Source organism: Pocillopora verrucosa, chromosome 14, assembly GCF_036669915.1.
Source record: "Pocillopora verrucosa isolate sample1 chromosome 14, ASM3666991v2, whole genome shotgun sequence".
NCBI classification, from domain to species: domain Eukaryota; kingdom Metazoa; phylum Cnidaria; class Anthozoa; order Scleractinia; family Pocilloporidae; genus Pocillopora; species Pocillopora verrucosa.
The window spans coordinates 15,382,636-15,410,094 of NC_089325.1; the positions used below are offsets into that span (position 1 = coordinate 15,382,636).

The following is a 27,459-nucleotide window of genomic DNA, read 5'->3' on the forward strand; positions in this document are numbered from 1 at the left end:
AGGGATGAAATAGTAAGGGGAAATTAGATGCTAGTCGCTCTTACGGGTCAAGAGGTTAAAGGTGAACGAGTTTTGAACCCTTCCCGGATGTAACGTGATCAGAATTGATCCAGGTTGTCGGGTATTTAATTGGTGAAGGGCGCCATACAAACGATTGGACTGAAAAAGTATGAGCGCAACACGTGGCCCAGAAAAGAATACGGCAACGTCTAGAATGGAATCTTGAAATGAATTTCACTTCCATTGGTATGGGCACAGTGTGGTTGTTACACACTCACACGACGTACGTCCTTCAGGTAAACGTATATGGTTGGTGGCGAACTAACTTCTGGGGTCCCTCCCTCCTCCCAACCCCCCTTCCCCCCCCCCCCAAAAAAAAAGCCTGGCAACTACTGAGAAACTCTTCTAAAGGTTTCGAAATTGCGTTTATTATGAAACCAAATTGGTAGAATTGGCTCCTTTTTCCTTTGAATGATCAAGTGAATGACATTTTATGAGGTAACCATAGTTATGATTCGTCGTATATATTATAACTTTGTGAATAATTCATTGCAAAGGATAATAAATTAAGAGCGGAAGAGCACTGGCATAATTTACATTTTAGCTGAAATATTAAGTTAATCAGATGACGATATTTAACTAAAAAATGTTAATTCGAATAAAACTCTTGTACCTCAATTAACAAACGAAGCCATTCACTTGAAGCATAAAAATATTTCTCCTCATGGCTCCAAATTTTGGCATATTTTGCCACAGTGGAAGTGATAAATAAGGCATTTATTTTCCTGGTGAAAATTTTTTCCTTAAAAGTGTTTAAAAAAAAGCTTCAAAAGTATTCTCGTTTAAAAAATGTTCGTGAGGACGAACTGAATGATTCGACGCGAATACACGAGTGAATTACGAATGTGGACTTTTAAATACTCTGTACATCTTTTAAACAATTATATTCTCCTAGAGAATAGGTCCTTTTGTTCGTTGATATGATCCTTTGTTAAGTGTCCGAAGACTTAGGCATAACGCTACGCAATGTTACGTGGGTAAAAGTGTTGCGTGATAACCAAGGGACACTTGCTAGGCACACCTTTACAAGCATTTACCCATGTCTTCAAGGTGACTACAGAAATAATTTTGCAACGAACTTAATTTTTTTTCTTCCATTCTTCTGTCACCAAGAGCATAAATTCTGCGCCACAGTTGGTAGTATCTATGGCAATGGCACTCCACGTTCCTTTAGTACTTTGGTACGTAGACACGAGGTTTGCTATACTTTGGTTTCCGGGCCCTCTGATCCGTATTGGAAAGTGTTCCGTACTTTGGCCACTAACGAAGCTAAAAATGGTCCGATGGCTTTGCTGTAGTACTCTGGAGTTCTACCCCTGAATAAGAATAAGTAATTAAAATTTTGACTTCATGAATTTATGTTCTGGCCCACACACATTTGAGGGAGAAGAAAAGCCTTTGCAAAGAAAAGATTACGAGCAGCGAATATTTTATCCATTGAGATCTAAGGAGCATTAAGTAAAAATTAAGGCGGAGAACATTCTCTAAGAATCTAATTATAAGAATAACTTTCATCCTCTTCCAACGTGGGTTTTAGCATGTTGGAGGAAAGGGAGTGGTTGATAAGAATCCATCCGAAAAATAAGAAGATTAAAGAGATATTCCAAGATGTTTCCTTCACCGATTCGAACTCGTTGGAAACGCGTGAATTTGTCAATTTAACGTCAGGAAGGCTGTGTCTAACTTATCCGTCGGAGTATAATTAACAAAAGACGCCGCCCAGGTAGTCAGCCAGATTCTATGGGTGAATTTTATTCAATTATTTACGAGTTGATAAAGATTTTTGCGACTTTTTGTTCGAACTCAGTAGGGCATAAGAATACAGGAAACTTGCCCAAGGTCACTTTACAACGGACAATGACACCATTGTACGATATATTAACATTTCAGCAGCTCATTTCTAAGTCGAACCAACGAATACGAGAAAGTTGGAGGTAGGATCTTACGAATAGTTTAAAATGTATGTGTTCCTTTTTACATTTTGTAAAGGAGTATTGTTCTAAAGGGCGGAAGTGGGAGGTTTGGGTATAAATCATAATTCCCAATCTACAATTGCCAGCCTATTTTGTCTGCCAAGAGGGTATATTTCCCTAATTTTGTAATTCCAAGTCCCAGTGACCCAAATTTTAATTTCCCAGTACAAAAATGGGCAAGTCTGAGACCTCATTTCCCCTTCCCAGGTCCCTTGCGGAACTGAGATAGTCCTCACCTCTGGTCTACTCGGCTTATGTAAGTTAGTCGTGATTTGCCATTCTCTAGAGGCTCCACTAGATATCTTGACGCCAATACAATTGAAGGTACTCCATTGCTAGGAGGGGCCCGTGGATGATTGATAGATGTGGAGACCAGTGCACAAACACCCTTATCGAGGTCCGTCCATGCCCTTAGATAAAAAAAAAAAGGAGAGTACACTTCAATGTAGTTCGAAGAGATGCAACATGAGATAAGCTTCAGCTATACTTCCTAAACTAAAAGTTGCCTTTGTCAATTGTACAAGAACCTTGTTATCCTGCTTCTTCCTCAAAGAGATAGAGAAAGAAATGCTATTTTGAATGAATACAAGTGTTTCGACAAGTAAAGCTTCAGTGCGAGATAAGATCGATAGTTTCTTATAGAGACGTAAAAAAATGTTAAGGTTACGCAAGAGCCCTCCGGGTTTTACGTTATTGTGCTGATTCTTTGTAGCCCTATTTCATATATAGAAACGGCTCAAAAGGTGGCATGTCAATCGACCAATATTTGTTTATTCTTCTCAGTCAAACTTCAAATTTAGTGGGAATTACAAAAGAGCCGGGTACTGAGGAGTAAATTAAAACAGCTTGATGTCATTTGCATGAGAAAACGTTTCTCAGCACATGCACGTACTTGTTCATTGTCAGTAGGTTCTAGATTATCAGCTGGATTATAAAAAAGGTTTCAATAAGCCATTTACCTTAGCACTACGTGTTGTCGTTTTGGTTGAAGGATCATAGACTTGGTGGTGTAAAAGAACACATCTGTGTGATCGTCAATTTTCTCCACCATATCCCAAGTTTCCAAGTCTTCGTCCCAGAGATGCCTTGAAAGAAGAGACGCCACCATCGGTTAGAGAGCAAAAAGGGACTTCTTACTTTCAATTAGGAAGTCTGGTTTAATTGCACAGTGTTGACAAAGCGGGGAGAGGATGATGAAACATAAAAAAACTAAAGATGCCTTGTGGAAAAAAAATTACTTAGACCACTCTCAAGCTCATGGGTATCTTTGTGCGGTCAAAGCCCGTATCGCACTGGTCTAGCAATTAAATATTTAGAAGTTAATTTAAATAAATTGCAAATTTACGCATTATCAGATCATCTTGCACTGTAACCTCCAACATCCGTAGTTCGTTGTTGTACACAAGTACCTTACACTATCATGAAAATTCCCAAACTTTTAAGGTGCACAAAACTGCAAACCTTTAGAGCTATATAGCAAAATAACTGAAAATTAAGCTTTTCCAGTTAGGGCACGATGGCGCGTTGCAGCAATGAATCAAACAATAAGTCTTTCTTTATACCTTTCGTAGAGAATTCTTCTTATGATATCCTCTGGCTTGGCATTGACTTCCACAACGCATCTCCACAATCGGAGAGGGTAACCATCTTTCACTTTCTTGTAAGAGATCTCTACTGAGCTGTCGTACCACGGGTGAGACACCCACCCCTTAAATCTGTCTTTTGCTTCCTGAAAGTGGAAAAGACGAGGCTGATTAATAAGCGGATGATTTTTCTCCGACACAACTTTTTTTCTAACAACTATGAAAACGTTTAAATTATTGAGAAGAAGTTGCATCATTCCACAAATTTTACAATTTAAGCAAAGGCCAGCAAGATGAAAATTACCCAATTAGCACTCGATAAAATTGAATAAGCCAATCAGATGTAATCTTGGACACGCGCAGCAGTAAAGGGCGGGAAAGGTGAATATCGACTGGTGGGATTTAAATATTGCACTTCATAGGCCCTTAACACATACATTAAAAGAAATGTGTTTACCTTAAGTAATCCAGCGATACAAGATTCGATGTACGTCTGATAATCACTTTCAGGACTGGATTTACTCTTTCCAAGTTTTTCTAGAGAAACAGGTTCGCCTTGCTCGATATACGAAAACCGACTGTTCTTCACCGTGTCTTCGGGAATCTGTGACACAAATAACGATAACATCAAGTTTTCGTTAGGTAAGTCGTTTAAGTTTTTTAATAAAAGAAAGTAATGTTGTCAAGAATTGCTCTTAAGGATTTGAAAATTACTCTAACGGGAATGGAACTTACCGAGAAGAGCTTATCCACTTCTGTAATCATCTTAGCTAAACACTCATGGGCGGCCTGTAATGGTGAGATTTAGCGGCAACATGTTAATTTTATATCATCTTTTCGCGGAAAACCAGAAGAGCAGATCGCTAAAGTTAGGATTTGGGTTCAACTAGATGCGCTGTTTATATTTTTCTAACCTCATACGCACGACTTAGCTCTAATCGAGTCCCAAAATTTTCCCAGCAAAGACGTCTCGAGAATTGCATTCAAACTAAGTAAGTGAGCTAAGTTGGGAAATTGTTTATACCTATTTTCACTGGTTGCCTTTAAAACCCGATGAAGTTACATTGCTAATAAGCAAGAGAGGAGCGCTTACCAGATTATCAGTGAGTTCCTTTGAAGCCTTGTTCATAGGTGTTCGCTTCTGTCGCTTTGGAGAAGACGGATCTTCCTTTGTACCGCACAAGTGGAACAGAGAAGGAGCAAAGCATACTCCAAGATTCTTCTCATTCATCTAAAAGGGAAATAATCTATTTTTTTAGACACTACTCGATCCAACCAGCTATTTAGTGCTGAGGAGCGACGAACATCTGAATTTAGTATCAAAGACGATTAATATTTCTTTGAGAATTGGATATAGTAGCGTTGAGTCACAAAAATGATTGATGATCTGATCAAGGTCGCACCAATGTATGTAGCATAATATGCCTGACAAGCGGTAATTTTATCTTCACTTTGTGATTGGTTCTCTCAAACAAAGATTACACATCAATTCTTGTCATAAATCTTACTTGATTTGTTTCAGAATTGGCAGCCACCTCATTTAGGAACAACAATAATGTCTGGAGTGCTTCTCTGTTTGGGTCAGGCATGAGGAGAATGGCAGCCTGCATTGCTTCCATTCTTGATTCAGGGGGAATGCCTTTAAAGGGGGGAAAAATGGACAAGATTAATGCATCTGACTTAAGTGTGCATGAAATCTCCTTTCACAAATATTACCTCTCATTTGATATTGCATGTAATCACTTCAACTGATATGGAACTTAACAATCCAACATAATTAATTTACTTGAAAACTCTGTTTTGCACATAAAATCTCATTTAACATCATGAATTTCTCATTTGGGAATTTCTTGTTTATCTAACTGTTTGTTGAAGTACAGCATTTTTCATATGAAATACCATTTGATATCAGTGCTTATCATAAACCAGTCAAAATGGTCATCAATCATCTACTTACTTGAAAAAATTGTTATGAATGTTTCAGCCAGTTTAGATGTCAAGATAGGTTCTGGAAGTTCTCTAAAATACTGCTTCAACATGTCTGCCATGTCATATGGTGACAAGCCCTCAAAGTCAGTATTATCTGTATCAAAACAACAACAAATGATTACGTTATCATTCATTGTAAGTTATAATTGGGTAAGCTACAGGTCCTCTACATTTTTTACCCTGTGCATGAGAAAGAAATGTCTCGTTGCCTGATCAGCGCTTCAAGCTATCAGTCCCCATGTTAAGTGAATCAGGGCTTGCTCACTTCTAATGAGTTATTGCATAAATATGGGAAAAAAACTGCACTGTTACTCATGCAAGTGTACATTATTCACATGACTATCCTAAAATAATGTACTCCTTTTCATAAGAAGAAAAAATCTACTCTTGTAGCTTAGTTATACCTGGATCTCCTTCAATCATTTCCTTCAGGTGATTTATTCTCTGTTTACCACCTGATTTTCTGAATATGCCAACAGCATCCACAGCTGTGAAAAGGAATTAAATGTCAAAATGTTATGTCAAACACAAATTCTATGTTAAATTATCAAACTAATGACTTTTAAATTTCTCTTAAGGCCAGAAAGTAGTTGTTCTGTCCTGATTTGACAATTACTTTTGCTAATCCCTTAAAGGCTTGTGCAAGTAACCACAAGATCTTACACAGGTTCCACATGTAAAGGTTATGACATGCTGCAGTCCACATATAAAGGCAAAACTTGGAAATAGAATGTAACACAAGTCTTAGATTTCTTACCTGATCTTTGTAGATAGTTGATTGCAAAGAGAATAGATTGTGGAAGAGGTTGACCGGAGCGCTGAAGTACGACTGAGAGGGGAACGCCAAACACATTCCTGTCTGAAAAAGTCAAAAGAGGGAATAGTTGAGGTTGTAAATTTATTGAGTTAACTGGTTCCTATTTTGAGGCACATAAGGCCTTTCGCATGTAATACATCACCAGTTATTTAACTGTTGTCTCACATACTATGAAATACAAAACTTTCAGCAGCAGTAAATTACCCAATGGGTAATTTAGGATGGTCTGTTAGCAATTTGAATTGGATATGTATTCTGGGTAAAACACTATATGACAAGTACCTCTATAATCTGGTGACTTGAGCTTCTTTAAGAAATGGGGAAATGACCTGAAATAGGAGAAAAATCACCAAAAAATAAACAAATTATCTCTCTCCATCAAGTAGATGTCCAATGAAATTTATGAGGATTGAAGGATGCCAGTAGCATTTTTCCATTCAACTTGTCTAAAAAGCTTCCTTACCAATTCCACATTCCTCTGTGTGAGTGAGTATGTCTTTCCATTAGTGCTGTTAGTTTCAAAAGTGAGTATTTTCTAAGAACGGCTAGCTGTCCTGCTGTAAGGTCACAGATCTTTGGAGACCTACATTTGTGATAATAAAGGCAAAAATAATGAAATAAGTCATTACCAAGACAAACAATAGAAGTGATGAAGCTACCTAACAGTCTTGACAACTTTCATATCTTTTATGTCATGGTAATAATAATAATGGAAATTTAGCAATGGAAACTTCAGGAAGTGGCTCTTCTTTCCTGCTGTCTGGAGGACTCAAAGAAAATCCCTTGAAGCAAGGAAAAGTACAAACTAGAATCTCTACCCACATGTGATGGCACTGTGCCATCCCTTCCCTCCTGTCTATGACCAACGTTTATGGCCGGTAAATATTGCTAGCCAAAAGAACTACTGTTTCCTAGGCTCAGACTCAGTTATGTGGAGATCATTAACAGAGAAAGACATGATCTCCACAGGTCAATGCAGTAATTAAAAGAGACTTTAAGACAATTTGACAAACTATTTTTCTCATTAAAAGAGAAACATTTCAGGCACTAGTTACACCTGAAACCAGCCAATATTACATTTATAAATTCTTCTTTTATTATGTTCCATGAAGTTATGTATTAGGAACACTTACATGACACGTATTTCAGGTCTTGAAGTCTTTTCAAAGCTATGCCATCGTACTTTAGGCCTTGTTGCTGTTGACGATGGAGCCACATCATTGTTACATTTTCTCTCTGAATTTCGTATTGATTTTAACATTGTCAAATCCCCAGGCAAGTCGTCAATTTCATCATCACGTTCAAAGTCTGAAAGGTCCTCATTTGATGATGCACTGTAAGATTCAAGTCCCAAATCACTACTAGTAAGGATTCTTTTTTGAGTTCTGCCTGAGTTTCTTAGTTGATCATTCCTGTTGAGGTCTTTACCAACATTTGATATTGATGGTGTACTGGCACTTAATGTTGAAGACAGATTGTCATATACACTTTTCCTTCCTTGTGCTATACATAAATCCAAGTGTGTTATGGGTGACAAATGCTCAGGAGCAAGTTTGCCTTTCTTGTGAAATGACCTTTGCCTTGTGTTTGATACACTGTTCAAAGATGAGTTTATTCCATTATGTGAGCTACTTAAGCCAGCTGGACCCTTTCCCTTGCTGAGTGAAGGGGAACCATTTCTTCGACTTGACCACCGTCGATTCTTATTTTGTAGTTTCCAGCGTGAACTTAATGCAATCAAGTCTTCTTCATCAGAATCGTAACCTCCATCATTCTGTTAAGACAAAATTAATTTGCAGTCACCTCTGCTTTCAGGGCTTAAAAAAAATGCAGCAGAGCAGGAAAGACATGAGTAGCTATTTTCAGTACCTTGATGTGGAGGTTCATTTTTGCACATCGATTGAGTGTTTGAAGACGCCTGATGAGTTAAATAGACAATATTACTAGATTAGGTTGTGTTCTTCTAAATAAAACCCAAAGTGCACTCAAAGGGACAAGGGCAATTTTGGGAAAACTTGAAAAATACGCATGAAATTAATCCTTAATTGCCTGAGGGCACTTACAAGTACTTTTTTTATCACATAAAGGGTTAAATTTTTTTGGGGAATTGCAATCGTGCATGATGTTCCTGTGGTGAAGCCCTTTCAATGCTGCCACAAATGTCAAAACAAACGTAACTGACCGATAGATTCAAAGAACATTTTATTCTCAAAATATAGTTAACGTAGCATGGCTTCATTCAGTTAAATTGCAATCAATAAATTGTTGCTACAAACAGCAAAAGGCTCAATAAGAATCAAGTAATCATGCCCTCTTGATTACCAAGTGTTGATAAGTTTTAAAATCATTACCTGTACAAAGATTGAATAGAATCTTGATCCAGGAAGTGATGTTCTTTAATGACAGATGCTGTGTCAATGGGAAACTTTCCATCTAAATTTGCAAAGATAGACTTATGACCTACATTGGTATTGAATTTCAACAGGTGTGCCATGTACTTAGGATAAGGTGCTGTTGAAGACGATTTAGATAATGGAAAAGTAGGTCCAACAAACATGTCACTCAGGACCCAGTTGTTCAAAGAGTGGATGATGCTATCCAACAGATAAATCGCTATCCAGCGAATAACTGTGAAGGAAATGTACTGCACTATCCACACAATAGCAATTTATCTAGTGGATAGCATTATCCAACCTTGGAACAACTGGGGCCAGATCCATACAATAAGGAAATAGATAGTGGGACATTAACAGACATCTTCAAGAAAACCAGTTGGGTAGTGATCATTAGGAATTAAGCGAGTCAAAGTCTAAATTAGTTTGAAATTAATCTCATTCAACTTCTTTCCTTTTGTTTTCTTTCTTCTTGAGAAGGATCAACTCGTCAAAACTGTTTTGCTGTATACTAAGGGAGAAGATGCCGGCAAATTTAACATAACATGCACAATCACAGGAGAGAATATTTTAAGTTTCTGTAGCTCCTTGTCTACACTTAAACCTCAAGCTCGTCATGTTTGGCTATGCAATTGAAAGGGGTTAGTTTGCTGCTTCTTAACCAAAGATGGTAACTCATGTTGTTGAAAATGTCAACTAGAATTAAAATGTATTTGTACCTTCATAAGCCTGTGCATATTGTGGAAATCCAGCTGCTTTTAGCCAGTAACATGCCTCAAGGGCCTCTAGTTCTGAGAATGCAAAGAATTAGTTTCAAAAATAAGCACAATATACATCACAACTTGTAGTAATTTGGACTGTAAGGAAGGAAAGGGTATTATCAAACTCCTAAATAAGTTTCCATCAAAAAAAAATTATTACACTTTGCAATATTTCTAGTAAAGCCAAGGTATTAGTCACAAGAACATTTTTCTGTCAAGGGTAACACCTGTTTACATTTGGCAATGTTTTATTGCTGAGAGCATCAAATTTTCATTGTACAATGAAGCATCAAATATGTTTTTCCTGCAGTGATTGTAACAGCCACTAAAAAAAGTCCAAAAATTGTTTTGTGGAAAATAATTGTTACTGCCATTTCATTAGACCAGATGATAATATATACAGCTGGGTACATTAATCACAGGATGAATATTTTTAGTGATCTTTGTTAGTAGGAGCACACTGACACACAAGTATGGAAACAGGAGAAATGTTTATAAACACAGCTAAAAATTGTTTACATTATCAACACTTTAAACTACACCAGAAGGCTAAACTATTTTTAACATGAAGGAAAACCTTCGACAAGGCCTTCAGTCATTCAATGTTAATTATTTATGAGGTATGAATCAGAAAAAAAATTCTTAGGGAAAGTAGTGAATCTTTTACCTTTTTAAAGAATTAAAGGAACTTGAAAAATTAAGGCATGCTAGATAAATCCCTTTTGTTGAAATTGCGATAAAGATATTATTTAGGGAAGACAAGATATTGAAAGAATACAAACATTATTGCTCGGTTAGAGTTCGCACTAGGTGGCTTCCGGTATTGCAGAAATACATGTATAGTTCAGCAAAATTACAAGCTAGCTAACAACACTTCTGTCGTTACGTTTTGGCTAGTGTAACATACAAGCTTAAAATCAACATTCAGCCAAATCTGTCAAAGTTAACGTCATCTTTTTCGTTAGAAAGTAAGATACGTCATTCAGCCGTGGCATAAGGCATTTTAAGCTCTAACATGCGGGTTTTATTATGCCAGGAGTCAAAGGAGAGTACTTCGAGCATGGCTTTCCATCTGGTGTGTCACACAAATCTCTGGCTGATTTCCACACTTCATTGTGATCGAAAACTTAAATAGGTGGCTTGTTTTTTTTAATCATTTATTTCGATGAAAGAGAAGATAGCGGAGTGACCAACTAGCTTGTGTCAATAAAGAATTCAATTTGCTTCACTGTAATTTTCTTCGTCCACATGGCCATCTCTCTTGCAGATCGTTCTTTTTACCGCCCTTGCAGTAAACGTGCCTTGCAGGAACACACCTTCAAAGACCTTTGACATGCAAACAAACACCACATCTTGTCGTCGATTAATGAGGAAATATGTAAAGTAAAATATGTACACTGCAAATCTTGATCTTGAAACCTACATGTCCTCGAAAACAATTAATACAGCATAAAACAATATAGCTAAAGCGATCGACACTTAAAGCACACAATGGAACCAGACCTGCCTTTGTCACCGGTGACCGACTGAGATACTTATTTGATTGTTAAGTTGAGTAGAACTACACATTCTAATAGCGGTCGGATTTTACAGTGAGAGATTGATTTACGAGCGAATTTTTTACTTACTCGTAATTTCACGCATGACTGGCGCGCGAAATGGACAACATTCTGTTCAAACAATCTTCGCTGCAATCCTGTAAGAATGTGACGTGAAATACCAAAACATCCCCAATGTCCCAGCCGGTAAAGGTTTGGTCGAATTTAACAAGATTTACTTAACGGAACGGTGGATTCCTTAAACAGATCTATCTCTTGTCACGTGAGAACTACTATTCAGATTTTATTCAAATCAAGTATTTGTTTTGCTTCTACCGCCACAAAGTCTGAACATAATGAATGGATGTGGTTTTGTCGCTTATATTCCCTCTGTGCATTACTTTGTCCGGCCCCGATTTACAATGCTATCGCCTCCAAAAATTGGGAGGGATTTGTTTAATCCTTATTTCTTTACGCTGAATTAGGTTTGAACGACTTTGTGCCAGCACTTAAGGCTACTGCTATTGTATCATCAGATGAAAAAAACCCAATGTCACACAATTCGTGATTGAAATGGAATGTTACTCATGCCATGATTTTGATGAACTCTAAGATGACTGGCCACTAACTGAGTACCAACTATAAGCAATCATCTTCCAATTCTCCTGTATAAAAATAATTTCGGCGTTCTATGACACATTTTCTTCGCTACACTTATTGATAGATAAAACCAAGGCATTCGAGCAGTGAAAGAGATTTAAATAAGCAAGTACAGCTGAGCTTAACTCAACGGTTTTCTATTCCACAGATAGTCGTTCCTTTGGAAAACGAAATTTTTTAAATCGAAATCCGCGAGTCAGAAATTGAAACAATATCGGCATCAAATGCAATGAGTCAGCTTTAAACCACAACATAATTGAAAATGTAATCAAGGCAAATTTGAATTCCTTCACACCTCGGGTCAAATCATTTTATCTTAACTCGTTTGTACCTTTGATGGTGTCCCTTTTATTCTTGCGAACCAAGAATCGTCGCAGCATTTTTCGCCTGTTTTCGCCATTGGTCTGAACGCCATCTGAGAGTGCCATGGCCATGAGGAATATCAGCGACCACGGCACAGATATGGTACGAAAGCGCAATATAACTGAGGCCACCGAACAGAACTGCTCATTTCTGCCTCGAGGGAAATTTTACCGAACAGCTTGATATCAAAAGAGAGGTCACATCCAAGAGGACTAGGCCCCAGGAAATAATCCCTACACCCGATTTGATTGACGCATTGTTTATGTCAACGCCTTGACAAACAACCACCCATTGTGAAAAGAAAAACACAATTGAACTAATCACTCAGGGTGGGGAATCAAATTATACACTCTAATTCATTTCTCGATATGTTAAACTTTGGAGTGAAAAATCATCAAATATTGTTTTCATTTCGTTTAAACAGCCGTAGATTGCATTTTCACCGCTGTAGAAAATTTTCCTCTGGTGACGTCAGCTAAGGTGTGTAACTCATAGTATTATTTTAGGCATTGTGTCAGCCGTGCTATATCCGTTTCATTCTTTAGACAGCAACTACACACGTGGGAGGAGGTCTTGTTGTGGCTTTTCACACGACAGTTATTGAAATTCAGTTTAGTTACGGCCTCTTCAATTGCTGACAATCCTTTAGATGGTCAATATCGTATTCCTCTTTTCAGTCTGCAATTCTCACACAGGTTTAAGTAGCACGTTTTAAATACCAGCCATGGTTCAAAACGCTCTTTTGCCCGGCGGCCCTAACCCGCCCACAATTACCTATTCTAGTCGCTCTAGTCGGTTCAGAAGGTTTTCGAGAGAATCAGGAAAACGGCGATTTCGAGGACGGAAACTCGTGATTTAAATATGTTCAAAGGCTGATAAAATTTCTACTAATTAATTCTTTTTGTGCGACTGGAAATCCCTCAATTTTGAGATTCCTTCACATTCAGAAGCAAATCGATGTTATTAGTTGGTTTGCGGTGAAGAAGGACAAAACAACTTAAGAATTACAAGAAAAGGTAAACTTAAGAATTTTCTCGGTCGTTCATTATGCATGATTCTGTTTCTAAGTGTGTGACCCTTCTTCTCGGTATTTCATATAATTTCTAGAACATCATACATATCAGCAAACATCACGCCTGACGATTGATAGAAAAGAAATTGAGAGAGTTAAACGCTTCTTAAGTGATAATTACCTTTTGCGAGCGTAGAAGCAAAGTCTGCAACTACCATCATCGCAGCGTCCAAAGTTTCACAAACCTCGTTGTCCAGCTTTTCTCTCGGTTCTAAACTCGTTTCACACATGTTTCTGCGGTGAACGGAAAAGGCACTGGACACACTGCTTATCATCTTTGCTTTTATAGAGCTCTCGCGCGGGCAAGGCATTCAGTGACGTATTTTGACGTAATGATTCAGCCGGCACCAATTGAACCGGAACAACAACGAGGGGAGCTTCTCCGCATGTAATAAATGTACATGTAGGAAATCGTTAAAAGCCTTGCGAGATACAACTTCCATATCTCGATTTGAAATCTCAAATCACTTAAACTCGTGAAGAAATCCACGTTTTGTCACAGCGGGCTTTTGTTTAGTTCTGATCGAGGTGTTAAGAAAGGTCTTTTGGCGAGGCGGTTGTTTTTTTTCATCAGACGGTGGTTGTTTTTTTTAATCAGACCGCGTGAAAACGGAAATTTGACTCCTGCACTGCATAAATTTAGTTGATTTAAAAACAGATATGTTGTTGTAAGGGACGGGACTGCTCGCATTAACAATGTTTTCTTTTACGCAATAAACGAGCTGAAACGTTTCAAGTGAAAATTAATGATCTAGTTGGTGACCGTGACCACCAAAGCTTACATAAACACTTGAAGGACATTAGTAAATCAGGTTTTAGAACCAAATACTTTTAACGCAGGAAATAAAAGAAGCATTTACATGTTTAAAGACAAACACCACACCTGTTGAAGTAAAAAGATTAAACAAAGAAAAAGTTTTGTCAAGACGGAAAAAACAAGAATCTTCGTCAGCGTGAACGCCCAGCAATACAGAGATACAAAAGGTTTTGTCTTCTAAACTCAGCAAATGCATACCTGATACAATTAAAAATGTGTCAAATATTTCATCGGCGATAGAGTTCGACATTTCCTAGTGTATATTCTTCAATACTCAAAATGGATGGCCAAAACATGTGCTGCGGCATTAGACGTGAATACAATTTCCTGGAAAGTGAAGTGGATCAAGTCCAAAGGTCTCACGTTTAGGCAACTGAAAAATCTGTTTTTGTATAAATACATATTTTGAGTTTGTATCCGTGAATACTAATTTTCTTTTCGTTGTAAAGGATCAGAAAGCAAAACAAGCGAAGGCGAAAGATCGAAAGAGCTTGTGCTCTTGAAAGTTTTTGTGTCTGGCACTTACGTAAGTCCCTTCCCTCACCGACGACCGGTTTGGACTAAATACCTCTAAAGTGTTTAGTTCGATCTTTTTTTTTTCTTAAAATTTAGCTACCTTTCTGTACCCCTTTCTTATATATTATCCTAAAAGTTTTCTTTCCTTTCGCTAGCGGTGGACACGTTCTACACTGTCACGTTTTATCCGATCGAAACCCCTAATTACCATTAAATTATCGTATTTACGCACGACTTATTCATGAAGGGATACTTTCGTGTATCAAACATTTCTCTAACGTCATGCGCTAAAAAGTTTCTTATCTCGAACGTCTTGGGACAAAAAAAGCTGACACATGATCGACATCTCAATGAAAAGATGGATCAAGATAGAGCTCTTCACTTATTTGTTTCACCTTCTTATCTTGTATACTGTTTCCTGTGTACAGTTCATCGTAATATTTCACGTTTAGATGCTGGAATTTACTCGGAGTTGCAATGCCTGCTGCTTTCATTGTTCAGTCAAACTGAGGTAACGAACGGACTGAATTACCGCGGAAACACTTCGCTATGAAGGCTAAATACATACGCGCAGAGCCGTAAGGTCGCTTTTTCACTATGCTTTAAATCCGAAACTGGGTTTTTAAGATGTAACCATTTAGTTCTGAAAAAAGGATAGGGTTTTGCACACCATCTGAGACCCAGATCAGGAATTGACTATGTTTTTTAACATTCGAACCATTTTCATAGGGTTGGGAAAATAAGCAGTATTGGATTCGAATAAGATAACGCTTTTTTGAGAAGCATGGTTATCTCTCCCGAGAGAAAGAGAAAGAGAAAGAGTTGTTAGATGAAAATTGTTCTTCCATAGCATTTCCACAGACGTTCACGACTCTCAATCCGTCTCTATAGCTCGCTTAACAACTCTCACTCCCGCCGTCAAATGAAATTTCCCCTAATTGACTCGTCTAAGACCACTTTTCAAATGAAATTGGACGTTTTTCCAAGTGGTTTGAGCAACCTGGCCTTATACGCTTGCAAGTTAATTTGATCATGTGATTAGTTAGATACACAAGACACACGTAATTTTTACAGAACAACGGCTTTCCAAATGTCCCTTTTTCCCCTTTATCATAGGGCTGATTGAAATGCGCTACTTCACAAGGGAGACAAAGGCTCTTTGGATTCCCAGTGTACACCTGTTATTTCCTGCGCGTAAAGTTTTGCGTCTTTGTGGCATGTTTAACAGTTTTGAGTGCCGGACTGTAACAGATGTTATCAGTTTCAAATCAATTAATACTAAGTGCTCCTGTAAAACCTCTGCCAACACAAGCAAAACATACGAGAGAGATTTAAGTAAAAATGTTCAGTTTTTTACGCTTTCGACTGAGCAAACCAGTGTGACGTATATCTCTGTACGTGCCACAAGAGGAAGAATCGTGCGCTTGTGACTCATTCCGTAAGTATAACTCAAATTTAATGAACCGGTTTGAACTTGGATTATCTTGAAAGCTTTCCACACTTCTATGTGACCAATGTCCGTCGGTACTACTACAGTGAAAACTGCTTTCGTTTCTGTCACAACACTTTCGTTTATCTCAAAAATGCTTTCCGTTGGAAGGTATTAATTACCTTATTTCAAAAATACCGCCAGTAACACTAAAGTTTAGAAAACACCATTTCGTCTGAAATCAAACTGCTGTGTACAACCCGGAAGATTTAACAATTTTCGCCTAATAATGGCAAAAGAGTTTCGAGTGGCGTCATGCCAGTCAATCTCGTCCAACTAATGCCTAAATCTATGAAACACAATTTAAGATTCACGGCAGTTTTGATCTGGATGAACCTAGGCGAGGATAACGATATCTTATTTATAAGGAAGTTTGCCGTATTGGAGGTCCTAAGATTTAGAGAACTCTGATTACGTCATAGAGGTTTAAAATTGGTTATCACGTCTTTAACTCAGTGCTGATACCAAGGTTAATTAGCGGGTATCAAGTAGCGCTATTTTTGGTTATTCAAAAATATTTTGTAAATAACATCTTTAAGTAGGATAGAAGGGGTTTAACATCTCAACTTAATACTGACGGAAAAAAACCTTGCTGTGAAAAAAATCACGTTTAAGCAAAGGTGCCAGGTTCGTAATTAAGAGATACTTCAACGTACGTGATTAGGAACTTTAAACACGAAATGGCAACATGGGAGAGGGTGACCTCGTCGTCTTTCAACAAAGAAGTGCGCTGAAAAAAACTTCAATTAAGCCCTTAGAATGTCGCTAATCTGAGTAAATCTTCAAACTGTTGACAGCATCGACTTTAATGAATTCAGCACGCTGGATAACCGTGCATGTCACGCACGTTTTAGAATTCCATCGATCAAAATCAATTTCGATTCGAAATGTCAAAGGAACCGTTCTCATTTCTCTCTATAACTTGTCTTAGTTGCAATATCGTAGCGAGTCAAAGGTTATTTAGACATTTGTGATATAAAAGTACGACATCAAAGGTTTGATGCTGATATAACCCCTGACTTTAAACATATGTTATGCGAACTCTCGAAACAACCGTAAGTTTCCAAAGTTAAGAACAACAAATACAGATCCAGGCAGAATACAGACCCGATGTTAAGTGTAAGCGCAATTGCTTGTATGCTGCGTATTTTAATATCGTTTCCCAGCCTTTAAATTTGTTCTTAATTTTTTTCCGTCTTAAGAGCTCTTCCATTTTCTTCGACACAGCATGTTATGCATCAATTTGTGAACAACAAAGTTCATCAGTTCTAATTGTCTTGATTGTTATCTGTCTCACGCAAATAACTCTAGGCAGGAACTTGAACAGATCATAATTGCATCTTTTATCTTTCAGCATTGTCCTCTTTCATGGTCTACTACGAATTTTATCTTCCTTCCTCTTGAACTGATTTCCTTACTTTCGTTTCCAAAAACAGCACTATGTAGAAAGAATGCCTGTTTGTAAAAATCCAATACAGATCGAAACCGAACCTTACCTTCAAAATCTTCCATCACTGAGAAGAAGATATGTACTACAAGTAGCTAACTGCCTGAGTAAATCGTTGATAAGAAGTGAGTCCAGAGGATAAAATAGAATTCAAAGATATTCTCGAGAATGCCCCTTCAGTGGTGAATTCTCGAAAGAGTAGGATAGATTTATGCACAACTCAAAGCTGTGTTCTGCGTTCATTTAAGCATTTTAGGCCTTGCTTAAGATGTTTTTTATGCTCTTTGAATCACACTTTCGGTTGGAATGTTGCAGATTGGGTTTGCTGTTTACTTCAAAATCACAAGAACAGTTTCGTTGAGAAAAAAAAATTTAGAGACACGGAAACGTCAAAAACAGTTCAGCGTTACGTAAGAAAGGGAATTTAAACAAACATGAAACCTTAGAGGAGCTTAATGAGGAAAAAATATGTTAACAAAAGGAAATATGCTAAGGCTATGCGTAGTTTGTGTTTTGACAAGCGATTATCCTTCTAAACGCCGTAATTACGACTTTCTCGAAACAACAGAAAACGAACATATTACACAGACAATGGTTGAAAACAAAGTCGTTTAAGAAGGAGGTGACGAACGACCTTTTGCTTCAGATCCCTTGCGAAACACTTATCGAGTGTATTTACTGAAGTAACACTTTCATTTGCGTTGTTTCTGAGAAATCACACGTGTGCGTTCCAGTATGTCTTATGTAAATAAAGCGATGGCTTTGTCTCTTTTCCTCTACTAAATGGTAGAAAGTCGTAAGTTTTGAACTACCTGCATTTCCATGAAAGCACCCCAGGATAAGCGGTTTTAGAAACTGGCATTTACGTCTTGTCATTTCCCACGCGTGAATCTCAGCAATGAGTTTCAATTAGTTTTGATACACTACAACTATCTCACAGTGCAGCACAGAATAATGGATGGGCTCAATTGACAATGAAATTTCACCGAGGTCTTAGGTCATACTATCTGTCATTAAGCGAGGATCCCTAAAGTTACAGCACGCGATCTGGAACATTATAGGAACAATCTGATTGGCTACTAAGCCAGCCTACAGAATTACCAATACGATAATGCCAAATGCCATAGTTACGGTTAATCCTTAATGATAGTAAACAGTGAAAAGTCTAGGGTTTGTATTCGGCAAGTCAACTAATTCTTTATCGCGAAATGGAAGGAAAATCAATTTATCAATCTACAGGGGAGCAAATCTGTTATCAGCCAAGTCTCTGTTTCCTCTGATAAAAGAAAGTAATGAAAGTGGTAAAACAGGTTGTAAACAACGTCAAACCATTTTTGGAAGAGAAGAGCATCCAATTCAGTGATGCTCGCAGCAAGAAGGCAGAAAAACAAACAAACAATAAAATGTAAGTTGAGGCTTTAAAAGCTGACCTTTTCAGAGACGCACAGCACTTTTTTGCATACCTTAGACCACTGATTAAATGAATCTTGAAAACAGAGGTAGAGAAATATTTACATTACAGAAAAAAAGACCCAAAACACGCCTTCGACAACAAAAGAGAAATTGGTTCCTCTCAGACTGGAGAGTGTAACGACAAACAGTTCCGAAGATAGAAAACCCCACAAAAATAACGAGCCAAATGAAACGCCGTGTATAATGGGTATATGTGAGTTGTGAACGGCGTGGGTATGTCATCCGAAGAACTTTGTGTTATTGCTCCAAAAGGTATTTACATGAAGTCGAAGTTATATTAGGATTCAAAGAAATCTCAATAGCGTCCTCTAAGTGAAGCGTCCAAGTGATGGTATCACTGACAGACCACAGGGCCAAGAGTTAATTGCGAGGATCAAGGAATAGTTTCACTTTTGCTCAGTTTTTTCCTAAGGTAACAAAAACTGACTGCTATCAGGACGTTTGCATACTCTTTGCACATTTGCTCCCTCAAGGCTGCGTGACGAATGAGGAAACACGCATATGATGTAGAACACCACAAAAATGTAATTATTAGCTGGCTGTACTTTAATGTCCTATCTTGGTTGGAGCCTTATTGTGTAACTGACGCAACAAAGTAAAAAAAGGCAATTGAAGACACATCCGGTACAGAAACAGAATCCTTTTTCTCCCGCAGGAGAGCTGAGAGACGTGATGAATTCGTATAGATGATTTTACACCGTCACGTAAACAAGTTCTAGCCTAATTGCTATTCCGACATTTCAGTGGTGTCGTTCACCACTTAAAATAAAATTAATGATGCAGAAACAGAATTAAATCAAATAACTACACGTCTCGGTATAACCAAAAGAAATCAATTAAGTGTAAAAATAGAAACTTAATGGCCTTTTGCATTTTTCTTGTTTTTCCACCCACGTGGACTGTCACCGCATTTTAGTAGTCGTTTTTTTGATCAGCGAGGCTGCCATACATCCTTGGTGGAACTCAAGCATACGAATTTAAGATGTAAAGCCGGCGGAATGAAATACCAATCACTTGAACGCTACTGTAGCGTCTAAAGTATTTAAACTATGCTTGAAACTCTCATGACTTCATGAAGCACACAGATCAACGAGCAGTTATCACCGCTTTATCTGGCAGTCATAACTCCTTCGTCTCCTCACAAGTTTGTTTAATCATGTATTAACCTAAGGCGGGCAGGTTTTTTTTGGATTGACGTGTTGATTTCAACGGGGTAATTAATCTCATGGCAGATTTGTACAGTCAGAAACAAAATCAGAGAAAAGTCCGATGTTAATTTGGAAGTCAGTTTAATAGTATAGAAATTTGAATACTGCGAGGCTCGATGCACTTTTAACCGAGTGATAACCAGTCTGTTCAATCGATGATAATATAGGCACCTTCCCAATAAACGTCTAGCTAATACTGATCATGAAATATTGGATAACATAGAATTATCAGGACTGGAATGGCATAATTTCTGGCAAGCATCAAAACATCTAAGGACACTGTAATCATGCAGTATGTCGTGGTTGATGGACGAGATAACTTTAAGAATTCAGTGAGCCCAACATTTGTTACCATTTAAGGACACAGCTGTATTACTGTATGATACATTATTTGGATTTGAACTTTCTACGGTACACAAAACAACCTCAAATCCTTTGATTTAGAGTTTATAATTTGTCACTCCCACTCCTTCCTAAAAATGCTTAGACTTGCCCAGATAAGCATATAGAAACCAAATTTCGTGGGAGACAGAAAAATGTCGGGAATTCATTCAAAAACATCAAGTTCGGTCCGCCTTATAAATAACTTCCATACACGATACACGCAAGTTGAAAATAACACAATCCGTCATAAGTAATTGGAGTAGTTTAACTTATAAATTAAAGGTCTTGGATAAGATGTTAAAGGTAAGAACGTTGTCCACCAATTTAGGGTTATTCGATGTCGTACATGTTATTAAATTCATTTTGGTTACATCAGAAAGTTATACTTCAAGTCCATGGCTTCCGCAAATGGATCCATCAACAGTTTTCTAGGCTGCTCTCCAAGAGGGGAGAATATAATGGTTCCCTGAGGTATGGGATCGTAACTCGCCGAGGCACAGTCATGAATTTTGTGCCAAGATGCGGACAAGGTTAAACGTGCAATTTGTGAGAACAAACAGTGATGATTAATCGATTTGATACGAAGCTAAGAGAAATAAAGCTACAAAAAAAAATTTGATGATTCTGAAATGCTAACTATGTTATCAGTCGAGTAGCAATACGATAAAGAAAACAGTTAGGCTTACCTGCGCGACGTGAAGATTCGTCTTCTGTTTCGCTTGCTTGCTTCTGAATGGCCTGGAAAGAAAACATTCGGTGTTGAGCAGAGAATGTCGGTCACATCCACAAGCCGGCATCTCGTACGCATGAGTAGGTAACTGGAATTCTTGTCTACTTGAACTGGGTACGATTGTGATCAAAATTGGCGCCATATTTCTAATGCGTTCAAAGATCGGCACTCAAGGTTTGATTTAGTTTTTTGCGAACTGAAAGTACTCTACCATCCTAGAGGCTATCCCTTGGAATTTGAATTAATACCAGAAATTAATAACCCATATTTTCAGTAAGTATTTCCTTAAAAAGCTGCTTAACACGAGGAGTCATTCATATCGCTCAAGCTCTGCTTATCATCAGGCATTTGCTCTGCTTTCCTTTTGAGAAGAACCATGTCAGTGAGTTTCCACGCCAAATTTTTTATCAAAAATCTAGCTGAAGAGAAGGATCGAAAAAAAACTCGTACAAAACCAAGAATCGTTTTTCTTTTATCAGATGGTGCCTTTCGAGTATTGCTTATTTCGTAGAGAAACAATTCAAAATTGTTTTGATAAGAAAAAGTAAAGAGTAACTCGCTGAACTTATCAGTTTAATTCTCTTTATCTTTATCTGTCCAAACCTGTCGGAAATGGAAAACTCTCGTTATCAGCCTTCTATCGATGTCAGACGGGTTGAAAACAAGCAAAAAATACTGTCTGTTTGCAATTTTTTTAAGCCACTTGATGAAACGTCAGAAACATCACCCGCTGAAAGCGAGTTTGAGTAATGGTCGTGGGTCGTGGGTGCCGGTGTGGGACAAGTCGTGTCGGTAATAGTTAACACTGAATTAAAAGTTAATAGTTCATATCTAATAATAATAATAATATTAATGGTACTTCTACTAATAGTTATTGTTATTATTGTAGAGGGGAACGGTTTTTTTTTTGGTGAAACGTGATTTGGTTACATAGCCGTGAACGGTGAATCGCCCTTTTATGGAAATTGCGAGACGACTGGGTTTTTTTTTCGCGAAACGTGACTTGAACCGTTATTGTTTCTCTTCCTTTAAAAATAATCCAGTCCGCGTCTCAAAACAAGACTACGTGTAGAAATATGACTGTGATTAGCTAATTATCATTCCAACAGGTAATTGAACACCTTTTATCTTCGTTTCGTGAAATGGCTATTTTCGTGAAACGTGAATGGCCATTTTATTTTTCGTGAAAAGTGATCTAGGAGCCCCCTTTACCTCCCTCAATTATGGTGTAATTTGACATAATTGACATGAACAAGCCTTTCTCCAACCCTTCTCCAACTGTCAGGAGCCAGTAATGGGCTCCTGCCAATTGTAAATATTATTGTTTATTCCAATATCATCGCATCAGCTCGGTGAGACTACCATTTCATGGATTCACTTAGTTATAAGTAATAAGTAATTCATTCAGCTAATTTATACCAAAAAATCTGTACTTAACGATAATTTATTATTGGTAGTAGTACTATTAATATCATTATTATTAACAATTAATTATTAACTATTACCAACACGACTTCTATTCACACTCACATCTACGACCTACGACCCACGACCCACGACCATTAGTCAAACTCGCTGAAAGCCACTAATAACATCTAATCAATGCCTAAACATGACTACCTATGGAACAGTAACCAATAATCAGCTGTAATGATAAAAGTTTTCAAAAGTTTTCAAAATTTTTTTTCTACGACCACGAGATATAGAAATTTGGATCCGAAAGCTATAACATTTTCAGGTGAAATTTGTCCATAGGTTCTGCGGGTCCCAGTCGTCTGGTGTTTACACGAATGATGTTCTGAAGCATAATTCATAAATGAAGGAAATTGCTGCAATGTGATGATTGCTTTGCATTGTGACAACACTGTGAGACATGTGCAACTCATGCAAACATATCATAATCACTCTCGACGTTACAAGTTTACTTGATAGCCGCCAGGAAAATTGGAGCCCTGATATTCTTTACAAAGTTAAAGATACTTTTTCAATCTATTTGTTTACTTTTGCAGAAAACAAATTGATGAGATGTTCCATTTCTCTCCCTCGAATGATCTGTGTGTGTGTGTGTGTGTGATTTTTTTTCCTAAGCCTATTTGAGAAATGGCGTAAAGTGTTTTTTTTCTCACTAAGGCTATAAGAGAAATGGTGTGTATTGGATTATGTCTTGACAACGAACCACAAAGAAAAATTCTCGGTAAAGATACGACAATGAATACACACAGCAAGGATGATTGAGTAAAATTTTCTTAAGTTGTGGGATTGATGCATATCTTTTCTACTGCACCTCATTGTCGTTTTCGTCCGCACTTCCCGGGAACGTGAAAGCGCCTTGTGACGAAGAACTAGTCCCCTCATTGTCATCCTCGGCAGGAGAGTTCGTCTCGGGGCTTGGGGTTGAAAGAATGTCCTCGAGAGATGAGGCCTCCATACGCTAAACAAGGAAAGTTCAAGATTTAGTTGAAAGCGATGGATAAAGGCTTGGAGCAGTAGCACGACAGCGCTGATTTCAGAGATACACACTATGATGTCGTCAACGCAGAGGTAGCACTACACATATTCAGACAAAGATCATTGAGAGTCAACAAAGGCAGAAAAAGCATTCGGCCATCGGTAGTGTGATTTTGGCGTCAGTTATACTGCTGTGCTACAAAAAGAACTTTCCATTTATTCGAAGTACTGTGTAAGTCCTTGATTTCCCCATGTTCCCCAAATGCTGCACAGATGTAACTCTAAAATGTTGCTGAAGTGCAATATGGAACTCATTTATAACCTCTTTCGAGCGTTCGCAGTAGTCCCTTAAGACTAAGACTTGAACCTTTTGAAATAAGCTCAAACCTTTTCAAACCCAGTTTAGTATGATTATGGTAGTATTTACCAATGGAAGGGTACTCAGTGAAATTTTAGGATAAGATATGTGTTACATCTCATGTTCTAAGCTATAGACAGAGGTACAGGTGCGAGTCGGACTAATTTGTGTTGTAAGTCAGACAGATTAGTGTCTCTTTTTGTAAATCGCAGCCCTTATCGCTCTTCGCGACCAGAGCAAAAATCGTAGAAGTCTAAGGCCTGCAAACAGTCTGTCAGGCAGATTAAGCGTAATGCCATGAATCCAGGAAGTATCATTGCGTCTAAATTTACACTAAATTTAACAGAAAAATGAAGGCCTTTTTGTAACTGTTAGATTTTCAGTGTCACGTACTTTTGAATTCCTTAAGAAATAAATAGTCAAACTTTTTGAAATTGAATAAGTAAAGGCGAAAGAGGAGGCGAATAAAAACGTTTATATTGTACTAGCATGCCAAATTGATAGCAGTATTGCATGTCAATGGTGTTTTCAAGTTTACACGAAAAGAAGCCTCAGAATGGAACACTTAGAAAATGTGGTCGGCGACAAAATGGTGCCCGAGCAAATTTTGTTGTAAAACTATTCAGCCACAAACATTATCTGTCTCACTGCCCTAGGAAATACCGCCAAAGGTAATATAAACACCATAAAGTATATGGCTATTGTCGCTTTTGCCGACAGTTCCTTAGTCTGTAAACTTATCGAGGTTATGGATTGTTGAAAGTTCCCTTTCGCGATAAAAATTACAACTATCTTCTTCTGTATTTCATTAGTAGAAGTATATATTTTTTTTGCCATTGAATTAACCTAGTCTGTTTTTAAGTGAATATTCGTTTTTCCGCTTGACAGACCTAACCATGATCCGATACAGTTGTACACGTCTGTTCAAAGTTCCAAAGCGTTCTGAACTTAACTTATGGTCACCTTTTCACAGGTAAATTGATGGGGATAGTGCAGTTTGTAGACAGCTTAACTTCCCTGATATTTATAATACTCGGAATCTAAAATTTTGCTTTGTTTTGCAGAAGAGCGAACAATAAAAGAATCTCACAGCGTAAATGAACTTCGAAATTTCTTATTGGTAATAATTGATGTCAAATTTGGTCGATTTGCTTCTCAAATCCAGACGTTTCATATCTATATTTTCAGCAGTTCAAATCTGGCTTCATCGTAACGTCATCGAAGATGGATAACTTCCATTACTTTGACTGTTTTAACAAAGTTATTTGGTTCTTACCTCAGCTAGCGCCTGTATAACAGTCATAATCACCCGTCGCTTTTAAACAAAAGACCTCAAAAGCTACACCACCGGATCAATTAGTCAAATAATCTACGAGTCTTTTTCTCACAGAATGGTATCAGTTCGGATAAACGTTGAAAGCATTTCTTTAACAGCGTGTGACCATAATCATTTATAGCACATTTCGCAATTTTTCTAGCTTTTTCGTCGACTTCGTCCTACGTGAGTGTAATCCTCTAAGCCTCCTACATGTGGACTCGAGTTGCGGTAACGGATACATTTGCTTAGCGTAGTAACGCTTCAGGCTACGGCTTCAAACACTGTTACTTACGTTTAAATCAAGTAACCACATTCCGCCCATGCGGCGTCTTCGTTTGAGACCCGGTTCTTCCATTTTTCTTCGCGCAGTTTGGAAGTATTTCCTCACTAGATACTGCTCTCTTTCCATCACAGCCCCAAACTAACGTTAGACTTTGGAAACTATGTTTAGAGCTTCAATCATGGGTCACGCGCGTGATATTCGACCTTTCCCACCCAACCCGGCGTTTGGCATATTAAAACCCGCTTGGTCACGAACACTAATGTAAAATAGGCCAACATATCATATTCAATCTGGGTTTTCGTGATAATAGAATAATTGGTTTATTTTAGACCACGTATCGTGCTTGAGATTCTCAATGTTTTGATGACGATGAAGTTTGGTAATTAAAACACGCACTAAAGAGTTCACAGCGTCAAGCTTGGCTTGCAATATTCGAGTCCTAATTGAGATGAATTAGAGACGAAAACGCCCAAGCCACAATAATAGAGATCGTTGTTACGCTAAACTGAGGCTTTTCTTTTCAGGCTGAGCACTTTCCTTTGATATACGAAATATCGGAATAATTACATATTTCAGTGCCTTCAGCGGAGACGACCGTCGGCCATCAGCTCTTTTGAACAGTTCCGACTCAAAAAGTTGACAATCAGTTTCACGCTGGTGAAACATCGAGAGATATTCATGTTGCCTTGTAAAAGCAGTTAGAGATAACAACTTTAATAGCGTCAAACCACAAGTTCGTTGGCATTCCTATTTAGAAATCCACTCGATGTGAACTATCACGAAACGCATGTAATCCACCTTCAAAGCGGTCCAATATTTAGTCGGAAGTCACGTGAGGATTGTTGGCGGGTGTAGGTTTTGATAGCTATATCTTCTTAATTTTTTTCAGTGGTTTTCCATAGTCTGCTTAAATTTTTAAAGTATTGTGTGGGAATGTGAATGGTGTTGTATGGCTTTCTGCCGATCACTCTAACTTAAGGCACGGTCAATCTCGATGGTGGTTATAGAGAGGGACTAGAACGAAAATTCAATACTTTCTTGTTAACTAACGGTTTTTTTTATAATGCTAATTTTGCGTTGATTTGTCACACGGGTTAATCTTCTCTAGACTTAACCTTTGTTCTTCTCCGTTTTTTTTTTTTCTTTCGTGCACCAAAAGTTTTTGATGCTTGCTTGGCCTGACAAGCTTTTATTTATAGATTTCTTAATTAACGCGTCAATTGTTTGTGACACATTCAAATAGGCGACTTAAATATCGTCATATGCAAAGTAAGACCCATCACCAGAGTCTCTATGGCTCAGTGGTAGAGCATCTGAGCGCGGAATCCGAAGGTCTGAGGTTCGATTCCTGATGGGGACTCAGGGAAGTTTTTCTTTGTCTCACGCTCGTGACAAGACGGAAAAACGTCTTTTTTTATTACTTTACCGCGCTCAAAACTTACCGTCTTTCTAAAGATGACTGTTGTTATAGATAGCAATGGAAAACCGCGGTTTAACGGTTGATATGTCTGCTTGCGTATCTCAGTGGAGTTTAAAGGGATGTTTCCGCAAACGGTTTCGTATACAATCGTTTTTATACGTGAGTCTTGAAAAAATGTTCGGCTGACGTTGACCAAAATTTAAGGTACATACTTGCAAAATTACTCAAATTTAGACGTTTCCATTTTGCTAATTTTGTTTTGTTTTGTTTTACTTTTGTTTTGTTTTTGTTTCGTTTTTGTGTTTGTTTTAATGAAAGCTATCATTCGTTGAGCAGTACTTATGTAAGACATTGCAAAT

The 27,459-nt window shown here is 37.8% G+C and overlaps 1 protein-coding gene across 15 annotated transcripts in view; it reads right to left on the reverse strand.

Moving 5' to 3' along the window:
- Window positions 1-403: 403 nt before the first annotated feature.
- LOC131774729 (stAR-related lipid transfer protein 13) overlaps window positions 404-27,459 on the reverse strand; it is a 34,596-nt gene continuing 7,540 nt past the window's right edge. For 3 of the 15 annotated variants that reach the window (XM_059090791.2, XM_059090793.2, XM_059090797.2), the window contains exons 3-21: window positions 23,558-23,704; window positions 21,230-21,281; window positions 9,535-9,606; window positions 8,774-8,855; window positions 8,292-8,340; window positions 7,556-8,196; window positions 6,886-7,005; window positions 6,705-6,751; window positions 6,363-6,464; window positions 6,010-6,093; window positions 5,574-5,699; window positions 5,125-5,255; window positions 4,710-4,847; window positions 4,352-4,405; window positions 4,074-4,220; window positions 3,596-3,762; window positions 2,993-3,118; window positions 2,270-2,443; window positions 404-1,376 (exon numbers count right to left, since the gene is read on the reverse strand). In XM_059090791.2, coding sequence (XP_058946774.2) covers window positions 1,262-1,376; window positions 2,270-2,443; window positions 2,993-3,118; window positions 3,596-3,762; window positions 4,074-4,220; window positions 4,352-4,405; window positions 4,710-4,847; window positions 5,125-5,255; window positions 5,574-5,699; window positions 6,010-6,093; window positions 6,363-6,464; window positions 6,705-6,751; window positions 6,886-7,005; window positions 7,556-8,196; window positions 8,292-8,340; window positions 8,774-8,855; window positions 9,535-9,606; window positions 21,230-21,281; window positions 23,558-23,704 — 2,574 coding nt within the window. In that variant the 3' untranslated portion in view covers window positions 404-1,261. Of the gene's footprint in view, window positions 1,377-2,269; window positions 2,444-2,992; window positions 3,119-3,595; window positions 3,763-4,073; window positions 4,221-4,351; window positions 4,406-4,709; window positions 4,848-5,124; window positions 5,256-5,573; window positions 5,700-6,009; window positions 6,094-6,362; window positions 6,465-6,704; window positions 6,752-6,885; window positions 7,006-7,555; window positions 8,197-8,291; window positions 8,341-8,773; window positions 8,856-9,534; window positions 9,607-11,204; window positions 11,331-12,105; window positions 12,317-13,330; window positions 13,500-14,224; window positions 14,292-18,290; window positions 18,413-21,229; window positions 21,282-23,557; window positions 23,705-25,355; window positions 25,585-25,689; window positions 25,825-27,459 lie in introns of those variants that run through there. The other 12 variants (XM_059090794.2, XM_059090799.2, XM_059090803.2 and 9 more) reach the window with 10 other exon arrangements.